The 24,616-nt window shown below is 43.7% G+C and overlaps 1 protein-coding gene and 1 long non-coding RNA gene across 12 annotated transcripts in view; one reads left to right on the forward strand and one right to left on the reverse strand.

Annotated features, from left to right (window-relative positions):
- Positions 1-1,891, forward strand: part of LOC111557983 — a 59,831-nt gene extending 57,940 nt beyond the window's left edge. For all 3 annotated transcript variants that reach the window (XR_006594737.1, XR_006594738.1, XR_002738383.2), the window contains one exon: positions 46-1,891. This is a non-coding gene — a long non-coding RNA (uncharacterized LOC111557983). The remainder of the gene's footprint in view (positions 1-45) is intronic.
- LOC102900943 (zinc finger protein 558) overlaps positions 1-24,616 on the reverse strand; it is a 100,388-nt gene that overhangs the window by 70,249 nt on the left and 5,523 nt on the right. For 3 of the 9 annotated variants that reach the window (XM_045053120.1, XM_045053114.1, XM_045053116.1), the window contains exons 2-4: positions 22,358-22,481; positions 21,702-21,790; positions 20,933-21,059 (exon numbers count right to left, since the gene is read on the reverse strand). In XM_045053120.1, the coding sequence (XP_044909055.1) occupies positions 20,933-21,059; positions 21,702-21,790; positions 22,358-22,388 (247 nt within the window). In that variant the 5' untranslated portion in view covers positions 22,389-22,481. The other 6 variants (XR_006594732.1, XM_023244826.2, XM_045053118.1 and 3 more) reach the window with 6 other exon arrangements.

Here is a 24,616-nt window from a genome sequence, read left to right on the forward strand (position 1 = left end):
TTGTCTGTGGATTTCAGTAATTGTTCCCTTCTCTTATCCTTTCAGGGGTAGGGATGTTAATAGAGCCCTGGCCTTACCCGCTACTGGGTACCAACGACTTCTTGTGGTTTTCCTCCATCCTGTCCACAACTCTGTGAGTAGCCTCTTTATGAAAACTCTACTTGAAGTGTCCTAGTCTGTGTCAGTTGCTTCCTGCTGGGACTCTGACTGGCATGCCAGCTCATTCAAAGTATAAGAAAAAGTCCTAATGGGACAATAAAATCCAACAAGATCAAGATCCACCACGTCTCTGACCACATCATCCTCCATCACACCCTCACTACACCCCCAGCTCGTTCTACGCTCATCTCGTTGGCTGCTCTGCGGCGGGACTTTGCATGCCAAGCCTGCTCTTGCCACACACATTGACTCACTGTGCCAACTCGTTAAGGTCTCTGCTCAAGTGTCCCTTGGCTAAGAGGCCTTCCCTTCCTATTTTATATACAACGGTAAGATCCCAATCCCCCCTTAACTATTTTATCATGCTTTGCTTTTCTGATCAACACTTAAAACAGCAAGTCTTATTGCTTTTTCTATAATCTGTCTTCCCCCATTAGAATGTAAGTGCTTCAATAGCAAAACGTACATTTCATGCATTGCTATAAACACCAGTGTCGCAAACAGTGCCTGGCATATAGAATATACTCAGTAGATAGACTAGTGGTTAAGAGCACAGATGGGGTTCAAACCTGGGCTCTACTATTTACTAGCCAGTGAGTTCAGGCAAGTTACCAGTATATCATGTTAGTTTTCTCATCTGTAAAATGGGAATAATAATAGTACATACTTCTTAAGCTTATACTGAGTACTCAATAAGTTCGTATTTTCATAAGGCATTCAGAAAAGTGCCTCAGCTATAGGAAGGGCTACATAAATGTTTAGTCATTTATTAACGTACTGAAATACTTCATTATAAAAAAATGACCCCTATATAAAAAGGAACAATTCACAAGGAAAAAAAACTAATCCTGAGTGTATTTAGTTATACATCCAAATATATAAAGAAAAAAATGACAGAAATGACAAAAAACAAAAACAAAAACAAAACAAAACCCCGTTAATCCATATCCTTAGAAGAAGACTTTAATAGACATCTACCACTAAATAAGTTTGAGGACAAAAACCTGAATGTACATACTATATCTGAAAACACAATTAACTTGAGTTAATGGGCACATAGTCTACATCGAAAACTTAGAGAATATACATTATTTTCAAAGAAACATGGAACACTTATCAAATGGGATCAACTAATAGGTTTCCTAGTTAGATATTGCATTCGGCTGGACATGAACAGAACACTACCTCAAAAACAAACCCCCCGAGAAAAAGACTTTGGCTTCAACCAGTTAGAGGTTACTTTTAATCATGTAAGGAGTAGTTTGGGCATAAGCAGTCCAGAGCTGAGACCGCCAATCAGAGGTCCGGGGGGAGCCCATGTCACTGTCATTTTATGCTGCACTATGGTGTCTGGCATCACGATCAAAATAGAGTGCTTCCGACTCTTGGCCTTGAGTCGACTTTCAAGAGAAAGCACGGGTAAGACGAACAGGATACAGGTGGGGAACGAGCCAGATGGTGTTCTTCCCAGTGACTTCTACCTACTCCTCATGGTCAGCAGAGCCAGGCAATACCTCTCTGGGCCTCAGAGAAGCCTTATAAGTTGCGCATTTTTAATCCTGCTCATTGACAACTTGAATGACAACAAAAACATTTTTTACGTAAATGAGTGGGGGACGATGGGCATTGGGAAAGAAGCTAAACAAAATGCCATACTAGAGGAGAAAGATAAAAAACAATTAGCATCGTAAAGTCCGCTTACCTGACAAAAATGCCATTAAACTAGAAAAAGTATATAGTAAATACGGTCTAATTTCCACTAATGATAAACTAATTCACTCAGGAGATATTCAGAAATGTCTTTTTGGATATGCTATGTACTGATGTTTTTAAAGAGTAAATTAGAGTTAACATGTTACATACAAAACTATGGAACATAATTTAAGGTTTATTTTAGGTATGGCTATAGACGTGTTTATACTAAAACAAAAAGACTGAAAATTAATGAACTAGTGGCCCGATCTTAGGATGAGATAAAGGTAAACCCACACTCAAAATCGATAATTTCCATTCCCAGTTTAACTTATTTTGTGGCCCCTCAGTAAAGAGCTGAGGCATCACTTTTCTAGGGTTTCCCTACAATGTGAGTTCTCACAAACCAACAAAGAATCACTGAAAGATTTTTTCCAAATTGATACAACTTTTGCCTCCAAAGAAAACTTCCTATTTTTCCTAATGTAAGAGGTATCATCAAAGGCATTCCCTCAGTCTTTATATTCACAAGTGTCTTTGCAGTGAATTCTGTTTCCTAAGGAATGTGGAAAAATGACTTTCCAGTACTGATGACATTCGAAGGGAATTTCTCTCCAGAATAAACCCTCGTGTCTCTTAAAAACTGAGAGAACATTCGAGGCTTTCCCACAGTAATTGTATTCGGAATCTCTCCCCATCTTTCGCTCAGTAATGCAAACGCTTGTGCTGAAGGGTTTCCCACATTCCTTTTAGGATTCCTCTGTAGTGATTTCTCACATGTGCTCTATGGGATGAGTGTCGCTGAAGGCTTTTGCATTCTGAGGATAGTCTTAAGATTTTTCCCTTAGTGTGAACTGTTATGTGACTCCCTAGAGATATCACTGAAGGCTTTCCTATAGCTACTGCGCTCCTCAGGTTTCTCTCCACACATGATCTTTTGTGCACATTAGGGTGAGTTTGAGCTGAAAGCTTACCACAAAGATTGCACTCATGAGGTTTCTCTCCAGAGGGAATTGACTTAAGTTACCGAGGGCTACTTCATATACAATAGAGTGACAGAATGAGAGTCTGCTAAAAGCTTTTCTTCACTGATTTCATGGAAACTCCTCAGATGGTTCCTTATGATCTGTCTCCTTATGTTCCTTATGATCTGTGTGTGTGTGTGTATATATATGTATACACACACACACACCCTGTGTTGTTTCTTTCCACTCTGTAAGCAATACAGTACGGAAGAAATGATAGTATGTCCTCCTGAGGATGGGTCAAAAAAGACAATGTGGCTTCTGCATTAGCTCTCCTGTAGATCAAATGCTTTGGGAGGAACCTGATGCTACATCATGAAGATACTTGGCCCTCTGGAGAGTGAAGTAATGAAGATTCTCTGCCAACAACTGGCATTAACTTGCTAGACATGTGAGTGAGCCATTCTGGAAGCAGATTCTGTATCAGTAAAGACTCCGATGATTGTGGCTCCAGCAGACATCTTGATTTCACCTCATGACAGATTCTGCGCCAGGACTACACAGCTAAGTTGCTTCCAGATTCCCGACCTACAGAAATTATAATAAATGTATGAGGTTTGAAGCCACTATGTTTTGGAGGGAAATTTGTTAGGCAGCAGCAGATAACTCACCCATCTAGTGAGTTACCATCAGTTGTCTGAGGGTTAAGAGATCAATGAACGCTTTCCTAATTACTGTACTCATATCCACCTATTATGAATTCTCTTGTGCACAGAAAGGTAAGAGTTAGTGGTGAAAGATTTTCCACAATGATTACATTCGTAGGGTTTCTCTCCAGTGTGAGTCCTCACGTGTTTCTTAACAGCAGAGAGATTATTGAATGCTTTCCCACAGTTACTGCATTCATAGGGTTTCTCCCCAGTGTGAATTCTCTTGTGCACAGTAAGAGAAAAGCTACTGCTGAAGGATTTTCCACACTGATCACACTCATAGGGTTTTTCTCCAGTATGAGTTCTCATGTGCTGGGTCAGATAGGAGCTCTTCCTAAAGGCTTTCCCACAGTCGTGGCACTCATAAGGTTTCTCCCCCGTATGAATACTATTATGCCCGGTGAGGGAGGACCTCGTGCTGAAGGCCTTGCCACATTGATTACATTCATGGTGATTCTCTCTCGTATGAATTCTCTTGTGGCTTTTGAGGTTACAACTGGTGCGGAAGACGTGGAAACACTGATTACATTCATAGGGTTTTTCTCCAGTGTGAATTCTCACGTGCAGCCTAAGGGATGAGGGATCATTGAAGGCTTTGCCACAGTCTGTGCATTCATAGGGCTTCTCCCCATTGTGTATCCTCTTGTGAATGGTCAGGTAGGATCTACTGCTGAAGGACTTGCCACATTGATTACAGTCATAGGGTTTTTCTCCAGTATGAATTCTCTTGTGCTGAGTGAGGTTAGATTTTGTGCTGAAGACTTTAAAGCACTGATTACATTCATTGACTTTCACTCCGAGATGATTTCTTTCCTGTTAAGAGATGAATGATAACTATCATTTATAGTATTTTTAATATTTAATGAATTTTATGTCATAGGAATTCTCTTTTTCAGGAATTCTGTTACATTATTACAATTGACATTTTGGCTATTTTCAGTGCTTGTATGTGGCTTCTGCCAAGTTTGAGCTGTTAGAAGTTAAAAAAGAAGGATGCTTTGCCACAAATCCTTATCATATTCACAGAGCATCTTCTGATAAACTTAAGACCACTTTATATTTCAATGATCAATATCGTAGTCACATTTAAGGAAATATTTACAAGTGGAAACTCCCAGTGAAGAAACAAGTTTGGAGCTAACTTACGGTTTTCTCCAAATTCACAACTTTTCACAGTCTCTCTCCAGAGACAAAATTTCCTCATGTGTAAATGATACTATGACTGTTTACTTTGTGACTTTTCTAACTTACTTTCCTACTGTAAAAAAACAGACATCAGCCAGGTTGGTCTTACCGCTTTAATACCATTGGAATGTTCTTTTCTAAAAACGTGCTTCTTAGGAGTTAACCATTTGGCTTTAAGTACAGTCTCCAAACCTGAAACAAATTGAAAACAAATTTAAGTTGATGGAGGAAAGGAATAGTAAAGTACATACATGAGTAAAGGCAGACTCTGAGGGATCAAGGTTTTGAGGAAGTTTGCCATGAAAGGGATGTGAGTATGAAAACTATAGGTATTAAAGGATTCTAGAAGGATTAAGACTGATCAGAGATTTACAAAAGAAGGGATTATCAGGAATGCAAAGTAGGAAGGAATTGGATAAAGTGCTCCTATGAGATTTAAACTTAAATGTATTAGCATTGTCCGATGACAGACAGCAGCTACACTTGTGGTGAGCACAGTATAACTTATAAACTTATCAAATCACTACGTTGTGCACCTGAAACTGATGTAACACTATATGTTAAGTACACTTCAAAGGAAAAGAGATACGTCTTTTTTCCCCCCTGAGTTCAAGGTAACACATGAGATGTTGAACAGAAAGGTAAAAAGAAGGAACATACACGAAGAAGCTCATACCAAATGTTCTTGACCATCTCTGCCAGAAAAAAGGACATGTTACAAACTTTCCTGATTGACATTTCCTGAATGTACTATTCCCATGCCCCAAATCACTGGCCAGACCTATTCCTCAAGAAGACTCCTATCCGCCTGTCCACCTGGTGCTCACCTGGACAGGTGCCTGGAAGAATTCCTCGCTCCTGTGTCATCACTTTGTCTTCTTGCTCCAGCTGGGAGGTCAGACTGGGTTTATCAACATGACACCCTATTTGTGGAGAAAAGACACATGATGTAGGGGGACTGTGCAGGTGACAAGCAACTCCATGAAACTGGAGCCAACAATTCTGAAGATGAGCCAGTATGACTTCTGCAACAGTGGAGTAACCATGCATAAATTCTAATGGGTATAGTAACTCTCCAGAAACAAAAATTCAAGCATCCTCAATGTCCAGGTGACAGGATATAAACAGTCCCAAAGTCCATGCCCAAGTTTACATAACATACTTCAAAAGCTCTAAAGCTTTTAACCACAGAGAATATAAAGTCAGGGTAAGGAACAGCTAGTCAGTTCACAGGGAAGGCATCAGACAGAAAGCTCCAGGAGGGTGGGGACCACGTCTGTCTCATTCATCACTACATTCCTAAACCCAGCACAGACCCAGGAACATCGAAGTGCCTCAGAAAGACTTGTGAGAAGTGACAACAGTGAAAATTATGGACTTTTGGTTTAACAGCCCTTAACTCCACAAAAACAGTGACTAAACTGGGGAACACCATCAGAACCAACTTTATCAGAACTTTGGAAACTTATCAAAAGTTTACAGCAACTGGAAAATGTTTAATCAAGGACAACAACCAGCTGACATTTTAACTGACCCCTGTCTAATCTATTCACTGCTTTGGCTGTGACCTTGCAGATGACAGCCCACATTCCTAGTACTGCAGGGAGCAGGGGGGACCTATTTATTGTCAAAGATCCGTGGTTGTCTGATTTGACTTTTCTGGCTTGCCTTTATCTTTTTTTTAATTTTTAATTTTTTTTTTTTACTTTATAAACTTTTTCTTACACTTTTTTTTTCAATATATGAGATTTATTGTCAAATTGGTTTCCATATTGCCTTTATTTATCTAATCCCACTCTCCAAGGGCTGAGCTGTCTACCCTCAGGCATGTGCTGAACACATTTAAAGGCAAATATCTCAGCCATCACCACCAGAGGCAAGTGAAATAGTAGAGGAAAACAAAAAACTAACCAAGAAGCCTGGGAGGAAAACTATGGAATAAGATGTTTGGGGGAATTTTTAAAAAATTTCCCTCATATTTCTTTGAATCTAGAAAGCCAGGGTCAGGCACATGGTCAGAAAAGACCTGAAATTGCATTAAGTCCTCAATTCTGGCTGACCTTCAGGTTCTGCACAAGCAGAAAGTAAAGATTATGGAGAGTTGCCAATTGCCTGCTGATTTTGAATGTAGGCCCTGGACACCCACACAGAACACATCTGCAGAGACTACAGGTGTTTTACTTTTTGTTCCAGGCCCCCAAGAAAATCTCTGACCAACCACTAGCTAACCATGAAACTAACATAACAGTCTTCAGGGACCACACGTGACAAATACAGATTACAAAATTAGTATAGAGGTATCACTAAACATACATTCAACAGCAACAATAACAAATTCTGGTGGTGGAGAGAAATCGGATTCCAGAATTGCTGTGTAATAATGTTCCAAATGTACAGTTTTAACACTAAAAGTATGAGGCAGGCAAAGAAACAAATGTATGGCCCATTTCAGGAGAAAAAAAAATGAGTAGAAACTGCTCCAAAGGAAGCCCAAACATCAGACTCACTAGTCAAAGAATTTAAATGTTTTTTTATTTAGTTTTTGAGAGCGAGAGTGTAAGCAGAAAGATCCGAACTGGGCTCTGCACTGACAGGCTGACTACAATGAGCCCAATGTGGGGCTCAAACTCACGAACCAAGAGATCATGACCTGAACTGAAGTCAGACGCTCAACCAACTGGGCCACCCAAGCACCCCTCAAAGGATTTAAGTCAACTCTTTTAAGTATGCTCAAAGACCTAAAGAAAACCGTGGCAATTCTGATGAACTAGAACCCATGTTAAAGAGACAGAAATTACAAAGAGAAACTACACAGAAATTTTGGAGTTGAAAAGTACAACTGAAATGAAAAGTTCACAAGAAGAGTTCAACAGCAGGTGTGAGCAGGCAGAAGAAAAGAATCAATAACCATGAAGACAGGATGATTTACATTACCTCCCTGGAAGAACAGAAAGAAAAAAGAAGGAAAAAAAAAATAAGAACAGAGCCCAAGAGACCTGTGGGATCCCATCAAACATACCAATGTACACATCATGGGAATTCATTAAGTGGAGAAGAGAATGAGGTAGAAAGAATATTTGAAGAAATAAGGGCAAAAATTTCCCAAAATTTGACAAAGACACAAATGTACACAGCCAAGAAGCTTAAGAAACCCCAAGTATAAGGTTACACTGAGAGGGACAGAGATCACGAGCACATCTGCCCTACAAGAAATGCTAATGGGAGACTTTCAGGCTGAAATGAAAGGATAATGGATATTAATGCAAATCCACATAAAGAAATAACCTGATAATTGAAAATACACAGGCCAATAGTAATTGGCTATTTTTGGTTTATAATGCTTATCTTTTTGGTTTGAAACTCTTTCTCTTATATGATTTAAAAGATAAATGCCTACACCAGTAATTGTAAATCTATGTTAATGGGCACACAAGGTATAAAGATGTAATTTGTGGCAAAAGAAAAGAAAGCAGGTGTGTGTGCGCGCGCAGGTACATAAGAGCAAAAATTTTATATACTAGCAAAACAAAGTTGGTATTAAATCAAAATAGGCTGCTATGAATTAAAATGTTAATTGCCGGACTTTAAGCTGTATTACAAGCTGTCATCATCAAGAAAGTATGGCACTGGCATAAGAACACTCAGATCAATGGAACAGAATAGAGAACCCAGAAATGGACCCACAAACGTATGGCCAACTAATCCTTGACAAAGCAGGAAAGAATATCCAATGGAATAAAGACAGTCTCTTCAGCAAGTGGTGCTGGGAAAACTAGACAGCGACAGGCAGAAAAATGAAACTGGACCACTTTCTTACACCATACACAAAAATAAACTCAAAATGGATGAAAGACCTAAATGGAAGACAGGAAGGCATCAAAATCTGAGGAGAAAGCAGGCAAAAACCTCTTTGATCTTGGCCACAGCAACTTCTTACTCAACACGTCTCCAGAGGCAAGGGAAACAAAAGCAAGAATGAACTACTGGGACCTCATCAAAATAAAAAGCTTCTGCACAGTGAAGGAAACAATCAGCAAAACTAAAAGGCAACCGACAGAATGGGAGAAGATATTTGCAAATGACATATCGGATAAAGGTTTAGTATCCAAAATCTATAAAGAACTTATCAAACTCAACACCCAAAACACAAATAATCCAGTGAAGAAATGGGCAAAAGACATGAATAGACACTTCTCCAAAGAAGACATCCAGATGGCTGACACATGAAAAAATGCTCTACATCACTCATCATCAGGGAAATACAAATCAAAACCACAATGAGATACCAACTCACACCTGTCAGAATGGCTAACATTAACAACTCAGGCAACAATAGATGTTGGCAAGGATGTGGAGAAAGAGGATCTCTTCTGCACTGCTGGTGGGAATGCAAATTGGTGCAGCCACTCTGGAAAACAGTCTGGAGGTTCCCCCCAAAATTAAAAACAGAACTACCCTATGACCCAGCAATTGCACTACTAGGTATCTATCCAAGGGATACAGGTGTGCTATTTCGAAGGGACACATGCACCCCCATGTTTATAGCAGCACTATCAACAATAGCCAAAGCATGGAAAGAGCCCAAATGGATAAAGATGTAGTGTATATGTATATATCACATTATATATATACCACACACACACACACACACACACACACACACACACACACAATGGAGTATTACTCGGCAATCAAAAAGAATGAAATCTTGCCATTTGAAACTATGTGGATGGAATTAGAGGGTAGTATGCTAAGCAAAATTAGAGAAAGACAAATATCATATGACTTCACACATATGAGGACTTTAAGACAGAACAGATGAACATAAGGGAAGGGAAGCAAAAATAATATAAAAACAGGAAGAGGGACAAACCATAAGAGACTCTTAGATATCGAGAACAAACTGAGGGTTACTGGAGGGGTTGTGGGAGGGGAATGGGCTAAATGGGTAAGGGGCATTAAGGAATCTATTCCTGAAATCATTGTTGCACTATATGCTAACTTGGGTCTAAGTTAAAAAATTAAATTAAATGAAAATTAAAAAAAATAAAATGTTAACTGTAATCCCCAGGACAATCATTAAAACAAATAAATAAAAAGAAATGACAGGGAATCAAAATGGTCCATGAGGAAACATTTAACACACACACACACACACACACACACACACACACACACACTGAAAGAATTGAGGAACAAAAATGATAGAAAACATGTAGAAAATAACAAAATGGCATAAGTAGGTCTTTCTTTATCAATAATAACCTTAAATGTTAATGGATTAATCTGTCCAACTAAAAGGCAGATTTGGGCAGAACAGATAAAGAATATCCAATTATATGCTCTCCCTAAGAGACTCAACTTACATCTAAACACACTAAGAGGGAGGTAGGGAGGGGTCAACATGGCAGAGAAGTAGGGGGATCCTTACTTCCCGCCTCCCTCAAAGAAGTGCTGGAGCCAAAGGACTCTGAACCCCAAGAGTCTGGGAGGAAAAGAGACTGAACCTACCAGGAAGAAAATGAGACAACTTGAGAAAGGATAGGTGGGTGATTGTGAACTGGGGGAGATAGAACAGGGTGGGTAGGCACAGAGGGGAGGGATCCCCTTCTGCGGAGAGACAAAGGGAAGAGAACGTCTAGGGAAGTGTAGGACTGTATCTGCACAGGAAAATGACCTCGTACTGGGACTCAGAGGGATCCCATCTCTAACGGCAGGACTTTCTTCGGACTCGGGCCGGCTCCCTGTTCACGCACCTGGGGAGGAGGGGAGCCAGCCCTGGGTTCGGTGGTAGGTCAGGGGCGCAGTCTGCAGTGGGAGAAAGCGGCCACTTCCCCAGAGTGCGGTGGGACAGAACAAAGCCTGCCTGTGTCCGCCACCCCTGGGGCTCAGTGGCAAGGTCAGCGACGCAGTCTGCAGTAAGAGACGGAGGTCCTCCTTGAAGTGCGGTGGCACAGACAAAGCCAGCCGGGACCACCTATTGGGCTGCACTGAGAGGCACTTCCCCAATGCCAGAGCGCATGGGAACGGGACTGTGAATCTTAGCCAAGCGCAGGGTCAGGGGAGTTGGTGGAGCGAGAAGGACCACCCAGTCTGCACCCATGACACAGTGAGGAAGACTCAAACTGAGTCCACCGGTCAGGGTCTGTGGAGAAGAGACTGGGGGATCACCATTGCCGCCCCCCAGCACCAAGGCGGGCCTCAGGGATCACTCCCCGGGCCCACAGTGGAGGTGGGTCCAGATTATGCCAAGCCACGCCCCTTTGCACTGGGTAACTGCTATCCACCGAGGGGCACAGACCCTGTGGACAGCAACTCCCCACAAGCGATGCAGCATTGCCTGGATTAACTCTAGGTCAATTCTGGAGAGAGATATATTCTCCCTCCCATTTCTGCTCCTTATCTCTTTCCTCCCCTAGGCTGGTTACTCTGGTTATTGGTCTGTCTAAACAGACATATTTAATCCATTGTCTTGATACATGTTCTACACCTCCTTCTTCTCCTTCTTTACACTCCTTTCTCTCTGGAATAATCGAGCAGTATAGTTTCTCTGGGTAACTTTATCTTCTTTTCATTTTCCCCACCTCCTTCTTTATTTTCCTTTCTCTATGGATTAAGCCTTTTAGTCTCTCTGCCTGGTCAATGTTTATTTTTTCTTTCTCCTCCACTCCTGTCATTTCTCTTCGTATCTGCTCTTCCGTCAGCACCGCCTCCAACCTGTTCTTTACTTGTAGTCGGTGTTTTGGGTTTTTTCTTTTGGTTTGTTTTATTTGTGTGTTTGCATGTTTTTGTCTCCTGTTTTCCTTTCCAGGGCTACTCCAAGGAACAAATCAAAGCACACCTGGTGGAGGGTCCAAAACATCACTACGGGTAGGGAAATAAAATAACCAAAGTCACAACAGAGAGCAACACTCTCCAAAAAACACCTCCTGAAGGGCCAGGCCTGGACAGTGTATGACCCCCACCATCCTCCCTTTAATATAGCGGTGCTCACAGGTACAGAGCACACAGCAAGCTTTTAAAACTCATAAGGGACAGAAAACTAGCCAAAATGATGAAACGGAAGAATTCTCCACAAAAGAAATTCCAGGAAGGAATGAGAGCTAACAAATTTATCAAAACCAACTTAACCAATATAACTGAGCAAGAGTTGAGAATAGTCATAAAACTAATTGCTAGGCTTGAAAAAAGCATAGAGGACAGCAGAGAATCTATTGCTAGAGAGATCAAGGGACAAAGAAATAGTCATGAGGAACAAAAAATGTTGTGAGGTGCAAAATAATATGAAGGCAGCCAAAGCACAGATTCAAGAGGCAGAGGGGAGAACAGGTGAATTAGAAGATAAAATTATGGAAAAAGAGGAAGTTGAGAAAAAGAGAGATAAAAAAAATCCATGAGTATGAGGGGAGAATTAGGGAATTAAGTGATGCAATAAAACGGAACAATATCCGTATCATAGGAATTCCAGAAGAAGAAGAGAGAGAAAGGGGCTGAAGGAGTACTTGAACAAATCATAGCTGAGAACTTCCCTGACCTGCGGAAGGAAAAAGGCATTAAAATCCAAGAGACACAAGGAACTCCCTTCAGACGTAACTTGAATCGATCATCTGCACGACATACCATAGTGAGACTGGCAAAATACAAGGATAAAGAGAGAATTCTGAAAGCAGCTAGGGATAAACGGGTCCTAACATACAAAGGTAGACAGACACATAAGGGTAGTGGCAGACCTCTCTACTGAAACTTGGCAGGCCAGAAAGGAATGGCAGGACATCTTCAATGTGATGAACAGAAAAAATAAGCAGCCAAGAATCCTTTACCCAGCAAGCCTGTCATTCAGAATAGGAGAGATACAGGTTTTCCGAAACAAGCAAAAACTGAAAGACCTCATCACCACTAAACCAGCCCTACAAGAGATCCTCACGGGGACTCTGTGAGTGAAATGTTGCAAGGACCACAAAGTACCAGAGACACCACTACAAGCATGAAACCTACAGACATCACAATGACTCTAAACCCAAATCTTTCTATAATAACACTGAATGTAAATGGACTAAATGCTCCAACCAAAAGTCATAGGGTATCACAATGGATAAAAAACAAGACCCATCAATTTGCGGTCTACAAGAGACTCATTTTAGACCTGAGGACACCTTCAGATTGAGAGTGAGGGGATGGAGAACTATCTATCATGCTACTGGAAGTCAAAAGAAAGCTGGAGTAGCCATACTTAGACAAACTAGACTTTAAATTAAAGGCGGTAATAAGAGATGAAGAAGGGCATTATATAATAATTACAGGGTCTATCCATCAGAAAGAGCTAACAATTACATGTGTTTATACGCCAAATACGGGAGCCCCCAAATATATAAAACAATCACAAACATAAGGAACCTTATTGATAAGAATGTGGTAATTGCAGGGGACTTTAATACTCCACTTACAACAATGGATAGATCAGCTAGACACAGGATCAATAAAGAAACAAGAGCCCTGAATGAAACATTGGATCAGATGGACTTGACAGATATATTTAGAACTCTGCATCCCAAAGCAACAGAATACACTCTCCTCTTGAGTGCACATGGAACATTCTCCAAGACAGATCACATACTTAGGTCACAGAACAGTCCTTAATAAGTATATAAAATTGAGATCATACCATGCACACTTGCAGATCACAATGCTATGAAACTTGAAATCAACCACAGGAAAAAGTCTGAAAAACCTCCAAAGGCATAGAGGTTAAAGAACATCCTACTAAATAATGAATGGGTCAACCAGGCAATTAGAGAAGAAATTCAAAAATATATGGAAACAAATGAAAATGAAAATACAACAATCCAAATGCTTTGGGATGCAGCAAAGGCAGTCCTGAGAGGAAAATACATTGCAATCCAGGCCTATCTCAAGAAACAAGAAAAATCCCAAATACAAAATCTAACAGCACACCTAAAGGAACCAGAAGCAGACCAGCAAAGACACCCCAAACCCAGCAGAAGAAGAGAAATAATAAAGAGCAGAGCAGAAATAAACAATATAGAATCCAAAAAAGCAGTAGAGCAGATCAATGAAACCAAGAGTTGGTTTTTTAAAAAAATAAACAAAATTGATAAACCTCAAGCCAGGCTTCTCAAAAAGAAAAGACAGTGGACTCAAATAGATAAAATCACAAATGAAAATGTAATGATTACAACCAATCCCTCAGAAATACAAGCAATTATCAGGGAATACTATGAAAAATTATATGCCAACAAACTGGACAACCTGGAAGAAATGGACAAATTCCTAAGCACCCACACACTCCCAAAACTCAAACAGGAAGAAATAGAAAACTTGAATAGACCCATACCCAGTGAAGAAATTGAATCAGTTATCAAAAATCTCCCACCAAATGAGAGTCCAGGGCCAGATGGCTTCCCTGGGGAATTCTACCAGATATTTAAAGCAGAGATAATACCTATCCTTCTCAAGCTGTTCCAAAAAATAGAAAGGAAAGAAAAACTTCCAGACTCATTCTATGAAGCCAGCATTACTTTGATTTCAAACCAGAAACCCAGCAAAAAAAAAAAAAAAAAAAGAACTAGAGGCCAATATCCCTGATGAATATGGATGCAAAACTTCTCAACAAGATACTAGCAAATCAAATTCAACAGCATATAAAAATAATTATTCACCACAATCAAGTGGGATTCATTCCTGGGCTGCAGGGCTGGTTCAAGATTAGCAAATCAATCAATGTGATACATCACATTAATAAAAGAAAAGAACCATGTGATCCTCTCAATCGATGCAGAAAAAGCATCCTTTCTTAATAAAAACCCTCGAGAAAGTCGGGATAGAAGGAACATACTTAAATATCATAAAAGCCACTTATGAAAAGCCCACAGCTAGTATCATCCTCAATGGGGAAAAACTCAGAGATTTCCTCCTGAGATCAGGAACACGACAGGGATGTCCACTCTCACCACTGTTGTTTAAACATAGTGTTGGAAGTTCTAGCATCAGCAATCAGACAACAAATGGAAATCAAAGGCATCAAAACTGGCAAAGATGAAGTCAAGCTTTCACTTTTTGCAGGTGACATATTATACATGGAAAACCTGACAGACTCCACCAAAAGTCTGTTAGAACTGATACATGAATTCAGCAAAGTCGCATGGTACAAAATTAGTGTACAGAAATCGGTTGCCATTTTTTTTAAAATTTTTTTTTCAACGTTTATTTATTTTTGGGACAGAGAGAGACAGCATGAACGGGGGAGGGGCAGAGAGAGAGGGAGACACAGAATCAGAAACAGGCTCCAGGCTCTGAGCCATCAGCCCAGAGCCCGACGCGGGGCTCGAACTCCCGGACCGCGAGATCGTGACCTGGCTGAAGTCGGACGCTTAACCGACTGCGCCACCCAGGCGCCCCCGGTTGCATTTTTATACAGCAATGATGAAACAACAGAAAGACAAATAAAGAAACTGATCCCATTCACAATTGTACCAAGGACCATAAAATACCTAGGAATAAACCTAACCAAAGATGTAAAAGATCTGTATGCTGAAAACTATAGAAAGCTTATGAAGAAAATTGAAGATGATACCAAGAAATGGAAAAACACTCCCTGCTCATTGATTGGAAGAATAAGTATTGTTAAAATGTCAATACTACCCAAAGCAATCTACACATTCAATGCAATCCCAATCAAAATTGCACCAGCATTCTTCTCAAAGCTAGAACAAGCAATCCTAAAACCTGTATGGAACTACAAAAGCCCCTGAGTAGCCAAAGTAATATTGAAGAAGAAAACCAAAGCAGGAGGCATCACAATCTCAGACTTAAGCCTCTACTACAAAGCTGTAATCATCAAGACAGCATGGTATTGGCACAAAAACAGACACATAGACTAATGGAATAGAATAGAGACCCCAGAACTGGGCCCACAAAAGTATGGCCAACTAATCTTTGACAAAGCAGGAAAGAATACCCAATGGAAAAAAGACAGTCTCTTTATCAAATGGTGCTGGGAGAACTGGACAGCAATATGCAGAAGAATGAAACTAGACCACTTTCTCACACCATTCATAAAAATAAATGCAAAATGGATGCAGGACCTGAATGTGAGACAGGAAACCATCAAAACCCTAGAGGAGAAAGCAGGAAAAAACCTCGTTGACCTCAGCCGTAGCAATTTCTTACTTGACGCATGTCCAAAGGCAAGGGAATTAAAAGCAAACATTAACTATTGGGACCTCATGAAGATGAAAAGCTTCTGCACTGCAAAAGAAACAACCAACAAAACTAAAAGGCAACCAACGGGATGGGAAGAGATATTTGCAAATGACATATCGGACAAAGGGCTAGTAACCAAAATCTATAAAGAACTCACCAAACTCCACACCCAAAAAACAAATAATCCAGTGAAGAAATGGGCAGAAGACATGAATAGACATTTCTAAAGAAGACTATCCAGATAGCCAATAGGCACATGAAAAAATGCTCAACGTCACTCCTCATCAGGGAAATACAAATCAAAACCATACTCAGATATCACCTCATGCCAGTCAGAGTGGCCAAAATGAATAAACCAGGAGACTATAGATGCTAGACAGGATGTGGAGAAACGGGAACCCTCTTGCACTGCTGGTGGGAATGCAAACTGGTGCAGCCGCTCTAGAAAACAGTGTGAAGGTTCCTCAAAAAATTAAAAATAGAACTACCCTATGACCCAGCAATAGCACTGCTAGGAGTTGACCCAAGGGGCACAGGAGTGCTGATGCATAGGGACACATGTACCACATGTTTATAGCAGCACTTTCAACAACAGCCAAATTATGGAAAGAGCCTGAATGTCCATCAACTGACGAATGGATAAAGAAGATGTGGTTTATACATAAATGGAATACTACTTGGCAACGAGAAAGAATGAAATCTGGCCATTTGCAGCAACATGGATGTAACTGGAGGGTATTAATGCTAAGTGAAATAAGTCAGGCAGATAAAGACAGATACCGTATGTTTTCACTCATGTGGATCCTCAGAAAGTTAACAGAAAACCATGGGGGAGGGGAAGGGGAAAAAAGAGAGGGAGGGAGGAAAACCATAAGAGACTCTTAAATACTGAGAACAAACTGAGGGTTGGTGGGTGGGGGGGGTGGGGGAGAGGGGAAAGTGGGTGATGGGCATTGAGGAGGGCACCTGTTGGCATGAGCACTGGGTGTTGTATGGAAACCAATTTGACAATAAATTATACTTAATATACAAAAAAAAAAGAGGTAAGCAAAAACAAACAAAAAAACACACTAAGGGGTTGAAAGTCAATAGATGGAAAAATAGATTCCATGCAAACAGCCGCCAAAAGAGAGTGTAGCTATGTTAATTTCAGGCAAAATAGACTTTAAGACAAAAACTGCTACAAGACACAAAGAATGATCTTATGTAGTGATTAAAAGGTCAAATTATCTAGAAGATGTAACAATTACAGATCAATTACAACAGAATTATAAATTTTTTTAAATATAATTTATTGTCAAGTTGGCTAACATACAGTATGTAAGGTGTGCTCTTGGTTTTGGGGGTAGATTCCCGTGGTTCATCGCTTCCATACAACCAAAGCGGTAGACAGATTCAGTGCAATTGTTACCAAAATTCCAACAGCTTTTATTTGCAGAAATGGACAAACTGATCCTTAAACTCACATGGATTTGCAAGGGATGCTGAACAGACAAAACAGTCTTGAGAAAGAACGAATTAGGAATTCTCACACCTCCTGACATCAAAGCTTACTTCAAAGCAATAGTAAAGAACGCGCTACAGTACTTGCACAAGGAGAGATGCAGAGATCAATGGATGAGAACTGAGTGAGTGTAAACTCGTAAAGTGTGTGGTCACACAACTTTGGACAAGGCAGCAAAACAACTCACTGGGGGAAAGAACAGTCTTCTACAGCAATGATGGGCAACTAGGTAATAAAGAGAGACAAAAGAACGAAACCACATAAAAAATTATCTCCAAAAGGACCAAAGACCTAATTGAAGAGGACTAGAAAATTCCTGGAAGAAAACACAGGGGTAAATGTTCATGGCCTTGGTGGATTTGGCAAGAATTTTTGAGGTATGATCACAAAGGACAAGCAAAAAAAGAAAAAAAAAAAGGAGAGATAAATTGGACTTCATAAAAATTAAAACTCTCTCTGACTTACTTCACCTAGCATAATACTCTCTAGCTCCATCCACTTCGTTACAAGTGGCAAGATTTCATTCTTTATGGCTGAGTAATATTCCATTGTGTGTGTGTCTACATACACACACACACACACACCACGTCTTTTTCATCCATTCATCTGTCCATGGACATTTGGGCTGTTTCCATAAGTCGGAATTGTAGATAGTGCTGCTATAAACGTTGGGGTGTGTGTGCTCCTTCGAAATCAGTATTTTTGTATCCTCTGGGTAAATGCTTAGTAGAGCAATTGCTGGATTATGGGGTAGTTCTATTTTTAAGGAACCTCCGAACTGTTTTCCAGGGGGGCTGTGCCACTTTGCCTTCCCACCATCAGTGCACGAGGGTCCCCTTTCTCCACATCCTCCCCAACACCTGTCGTTTCTTGTGTCGTTGGTTTCAGCCATTCTGACAGGTGTGAGGTGGTGTTTCATCATGGTTCTGACTTGTATTTCCCTGATGGTGAGTGACGTTGAGCATCTTTTCGTGGGTCTGTTGGCCATCTGGATGTCTTCTTTGGAAAAACATGATTTTACTCACACGTGGAATTTAAGAAACAAAACAAATGAGCAAAAGGGAAAAAAGAGAGAAGGAGAGAAAGAGGGGAAAACCAAGAAACAGACTCTTAACCACAGAGAACAAACTCATGGTTACCAGAAGGGAGGTGAGCGCGTGTGTTGTGGGGGGGAGGGCGGTTTGGATGGCGATTAAGAGGCACACTTGTCGTGATGAGTACCGGGTGTGGTATGGAAGTGTTGAATCAATACATTGTACACCTGAAACTAATATTACACTGTATGTTAACTAACTGGAACTCAAACACAAACTTAAAAAAAATTAAAACTGTTGTGTGTCAAAGGACACTATCAAGAAAATGAAAATACACCACCAACTGGGAGAAATTATTTCCGAATCATATTCTGGACAAGGGACCAGTATTCACGACATATAATGAATGTGTATAATCCAAGAACAAAGACAAGCAACCGAATTCCAAACCGGGCCAAGGACTTGAACAGACGTTCTCCACAGAAGATCCAGAACAGCCGACACATGAAAAAGTGCTCAATGTCATCAGTCATGAGGGAAACACAAATCAGGGCGACAATGAAAAGAAATACTGCCTCATAACCGTGAAGACGGCTACCATCAGAGACACAAACGTTGGGGCAGATGGGAAATTGGAACCCTCCCACCTTGGCGCAGCTCCTGGGGAAGACAGTTCAGCAGTTCCTCAAAAAGCTAAACCTACTGATATATGACCCAGCATTCCGCTCCGACACATACCCAAGAAAGCCGAAAGCGCCTGTTTGCACAAACCGTGCACCAATATTCTCAGCAGCAAGGTTTGTAACAACCAGTAAATGGAAACCACCCAAATGTGTATCAACCCATGAGTGAATTTTAAAGACGTGGCCAATCCACAAAATGGTGCAACACTGCTAGACCTTCGAACATTAATTACGCTGCCTGAAAGGAGCCAGACCAAAGAGATCACAATGCCGGTGGCAGGAAATGTTCTGAGCAGGCAAACCCAGAGAAATGGAAGGCAAATGGGTGGTTGGCAGCAGGGGGCTGTGGGGAAGGTAACGGGTCCTGGCCACTTCCCGGGGAGGGGGTGAGGGGTGATGACAATGTTCTGACATTAGATGGCGTTGATGGTTGCACAACAATACTACTATGTCAAAAGTTACTGAATTGTGCACTTAAAAACAGCTAAAACAGGGGCTCCTGGGTTGCTCAGTCGGTTAAGCATCTGACTTCGGCTCAGGTCATGATCTCACGGTTTGTGAGTTCGAGCCCCACGTCGGGCTCTGTGCTGAACAGCTCGGAGCCTGGAGCCTGCTTCGGATTCTGTGTCTCCCTTTCTCTCTGCCCCTCCCCTGCTTGTGTTCTGTCTCTCAATCTCTGTAAAATAAACACTTAAAAAAATAGCTAAAACAGGGGCACCTGGGTAGCTCAGAAGGTTGCGTGTCCTTGGCTCAAGTCACGATCTCACAGTTCTGTGAGTTCCAGCCCCGCGTTGGGCTCTGTGCTGACAGCTCAGAACCTGGGGCCTGACACAGAGCCTGATTCTGTGTGTGTGTCTCTCTGCCCCTCCCCCACTCACACTCTGTCTCTCCCTCTCTCTCTCAAAAATAAACAAACATTAAAGGAAATTTTTAATAATTAAAACAGTGACTTTTATGTTATGTGAATGTCACCTCAATTAAAAAAAAAAAGGACAATAACGTGGGGAATATTGTGGGGAATAAGCTTAGGAATTCCCTGGGCTTGCACCGATGGGTTAACAAGGCAGAAAGAATTAGAAAGCCATAGGATGTTCACACCCAAGTTTGGGTAAACAAGATTAGGTAAATAGGTATAGAGAGGGCGGGGCAAAGGCTCCAGGACAGACCAAAGGAGTATGAGGTAAACGAGATTATATGTTCAGGGCGGAAGCGCCCCCCAAGTTAGAACTGTAGCAGAAAGCTGCTTTCACTGGAAGGAAGAGTAAAAACAGGAAAACAGGACTTTAGACCAGTGCTGGGCCAAGTGGCCCAGAGCCGAGATAATTAGCAGAAGAAAGGTGCCTTGGTGACCCTGAGGTAGCATGCTCTGTCTTTCTGGTCCCCCTCGGCAAGTTTAGGTAAACAGAGGTGGGGCCTCACATCTACTGTAAACAACCTTCCGCCAGGTGCCAGGACTTTGTTTTGTATCAACCCAAACCCCTAACCCCGCATATCTTCAAGACCCCGTTTCCCTCACGCCCATGAGTTAATGTTCACAGATTCATGGTCTCCTTGTGCACGTCCATTGCCACGTTTGTAAGCCTTCTGATCCTAATAAAAATGGAGCAAGGACCCTTAATCGGGGCTCTTGGCTTCTCCTGGACATGAGCCATCTCTCTCGCATTTTTTAATCCTGTGTCCCGCTCTCTTGCTGGGCGAGAAAGAACTCTAGACCCAGAGTCTACGACAAACAAAGTCTCGTTACAGGACTAAGTAAACGCGGGGATGAGGTCAGGCTTACCGAGCGAGGCCAGGTTCCTGCAGTTCTCCTGCATCACGTCTCTGTACAGTGTTCTCTGAGAAGGGTCCAGCAGGGCCCACTCCTCCTGGGTGAACTCCACGGCCACATCCTCGAAGGTCACCGAGTGCTGAACCGTCACAAACATCACGGCTTAGGCAAGGACCATCCCCGCCAAGTGGGCAGGAAAAGGGCAGAGGACGATGGGACGAGGGGCCGGGAACCCAAAGCGCAGGATGTGCGGGCAGGGTTCTGAGCTCTGCTCTCAACCGCTTCTGGGCTCAGCCTGCGGTGCTCCTCCCTGTCTACTTATGCCCGCTCCCATGGTGAATGTGCCCCTAACACAGAGGTGATTCTCTTACTCCAGTGAGACTGTGAAATCCTGCAAGCTGATCTCCCTCCATCTGCAGGGCTGAGTAGAGGCCAGGGACATGGCAGAGATCAGAGAAACACCTGGTAAATGAATGAGCGATTCCCCCACAGCTGTCACCAAGTACTTGAGTTTAGGACACAGTCAGGTCTTCCTTAGTTTCCCCTAAAAACCTCTCTGCAGAACGTGATGGAGACGGTGACCCTGGAGGAACCTTGGCAACGTAGAAAACGTTGACAAACTCGACATTGCCTGGGGGGCCCCTGACCCTCCATCAGATGCCCGGAGACCCGGGGCCCTCTGAACACCTGGTTTGGCCATGAGGCTCCGGGTCACTGGAGGAGAACAAATTCAGCTTCTGGTCAAAGGAATAATGACTTGGAAAAAAGAGTAGTGACTCACCGGTAACCAGCCAGTCAGGAAGCCCTTAGCCAACCCTTCCTCCTCCGTGCGTCCGCTCCGAGGAGAGGCTGAGTACAGGGAAGGCTGAGCTGGAGAAGAAGAAATGAGTCAGGAGAGCCCAGGACGGCTCTGTATGCCAGCACTCACCAGTCTGGGGGCTTCCCCACCTACCTGCACATGACCACACCCCGAGACGCACACGCACGGCCACACCCATGACCACCCCACACAGTGTGGGTGGACACACACATACACACACACACACACAGCTTTCACAGGACATGTGTCAGAGTGGCCCGGTCTCACCCAGGACCCAGGGCCAGGAAATAGGGCCAAGGGTCTTACTGACCTGGAGGAAGAGATTATTAGTCCCATTTCACAGATGAAGAAACTGAAGTTCAAGGGACACCACTGTTATTTTTCCAAGTTTATAGAAAGAATCAGAGATACGGTTCAGAGGCTCTCCCATACTCACCACACAGGTGACATCTCCACAGACACTCAAACCACCAAAATCCCAAATCCCAAGAACCACATCGGGGACCGGTGACCCCCGGGCATCTGGCTCCACTCCAGCCTCACTGCTCGGCCCCTCCTTTCCCGCTCCGTGGTGCAGGGGCCTTTACCGCCTGGACTCTGAGGGCCCCCCGACTTACCACAAGTGGGGGGCAGAACCACGGCCGCCATCCTGTGACTCAGACAGGAATTTCCCCAGACAATGGGCAGCGGAAGAACCCGGACGCTCCTCCTCTGGTCGGCACAGCGCGCTCAGGCCGGGCCCTGGTGGAAACGGGACAACAGGAAGCCTTCACAGCCTCTCTCCCACCGTGGGCTTCTGGGGACCAACCCATCTTAGCCTGCCCGTTGTGTCCTCCTTCAACATGCAGGTGGGGTCCCCAGTATTGGGTCTTTACTTAGCAGGTGATGAACCAGGCCTGGCGAAGCCAGAGCTCGTCCTCTTGGGTCCTAACGGTTTGACCGGGACACGCCTCCGCTGCCCCACCTAAATCCCCAGCTTCCCTGAGTCTCAGGGCACATTCTTCTCATGCAGGTGGCTGTCACAAACACATTCCCAGGTCCGACCCTTTGGTTACTGGAGATGACGACGGCTGATACTAGTCTTTGCCTCCCCCAGCCCCACCGCCCTCAGATGACGGGTGACGTCAGAGTGCGTGAGGACGACCCTCGGTGTTACGAGTTTGTCCCCTTCCACCTGGGGCGCCACCCTAGACCCTGTCATCACCTGACACTATTCTGCCACCTAAAACAATAGCTGAGAAAGGTCTCTCTGAATCCAGCCTCCCAAACGTTGTCCTTGTTCATGTTTTCTTTCCCTACATGTGTTTTGTTTGTTTTTTTTTTAGAGAGAGAGAAAGAGGGCAAGTGTGAGTTGGGGGCGGGGGTGCAGAGGGAGACAGAGAATCTCAAGCAGGATCCACACCCAGCGCAGAGCCCAATGCGGGGCTCGATCCCGTGAACTGTGAGATTGTGACCTGAGCCGAAATGGAGTTAGACGCTCAACTGACTGAGCCACCCCGGCGCCCCTTACACGTGTTCTTTCACCACACGGAGGACTCTCCCCCGCCCCCGCTACTTCATCAGGCACGTCCTGTTCTCATCTCACGCTTCCCCCCTCGATTTCATCACCCCTCACTCACACATTCCTCATCCACACACCCTGCCCGCGCCCCTGCCCAGCAGAGCTGCACCTGGCCCGGTTCCAGTGACCTGCCGGCTCCATGGCAGCGTCCAGGGGACCTACCCGCGGTGGGGCTGTCATGCAGCCACCTCTGGGGAAGCACGGTCACCAACATGCAAACAGCCTTGACCCTGCAGGACATCCTGTAAGTCCGTGCGGCTCCCCACCATCAGGCCTCTAATCTCTTTACCCCTCGCACACCCTCCTCTCCGCCCTCCGCGGCAACCAGCTTCCTGAATGGCCCCCATGACCCAAGCCTCCTGGTGTCCACACCCGCCTGCGTCGGGCTGACCCGGGTCACAAGAGCGCCTTGGGGGTGACTTCCCAGGCTGGGTGCTCCAAGGCATTGCAGCGTTGCTTGGTCTCTCGCCCCGCTTGCTCCGGAGGAAGCCCTGTTACAAGGAACTCGGGTGGCCCCACGGAGGGACCGACTTGGAGAGGAACCGAGGCCTCCTTCCAGCAGCACCACTGACGTGCCTGCCTGGGAGCAAACCGCCTTGGCCTTGAACCCTCGGCACCAGTCCAGGCTCCAGATGGCTGCAGCCCAGCTGAGAGCCCGCTAGGAACTCAGGAAAGTCTCTGAGCCAGAACCTTCTAGTGAAGCGGTCCTGAACTCCTGAACCACAAAGACCATGAGATCTGATACATGATCATCATCGTTTTAAGTCACTGAGGTTTGGGACAACCTGTTAGGTGGCAACAGATACACACACCCTCACTTTGCGCAGATGGCCCTGCCTCCTACTTCTCACAGTAACCCCTGTGAGAAGGAATCTCCCTTCCTCGGAAGCCACCAGAATGGCCACGTGACCCCGGCCTCCGCCCTCCCTCCTGTTACAAGCCGGGAGCTGTCTTCCCTCCTGGGTGAGGCCGGGCTCTGCAGCTCAGATCTGTGCTCCTCCACCTGCCTTCTTAGGGGCTGCACACTGTGGGCAGTCTCTTGTCTGCCCTCCCCTCCCGCTCTCCCCCTCCACCGGACCCCCTCCCACACCATTCAAACCCCATGCAGTGTTTTTAGTAGTGAAATAAATCTATCGTAAGGGCAGTCTTCATTCTGGTACCAGTCTCTCTCCCTGAGCCCAGGGAAAGTGTTTCACTCTGTCTCATTTCTCACGTCCCACTGGCTCCTCAACCTAGGACACTCTGGCTTCCACCACGACCATTTCAAGGACGCCACCCTTGATAGAATCACCATTGATCTTCTTCATAACCACAG

Source organism: Felis catus, chromosome A2, assembly GCF_018350175.1.
Source record: "Felis catus isolate Fca126 chromosome A2, F.catus_Fca126_mat1.0, whole genome shotgun sequence".
In the NCBI taxonomy this organism is placed as follows: Eukaryota; Metazoa; Chordata; class Mammalia; order Carnivora; family Felidae; genus Felis; species Felis catus.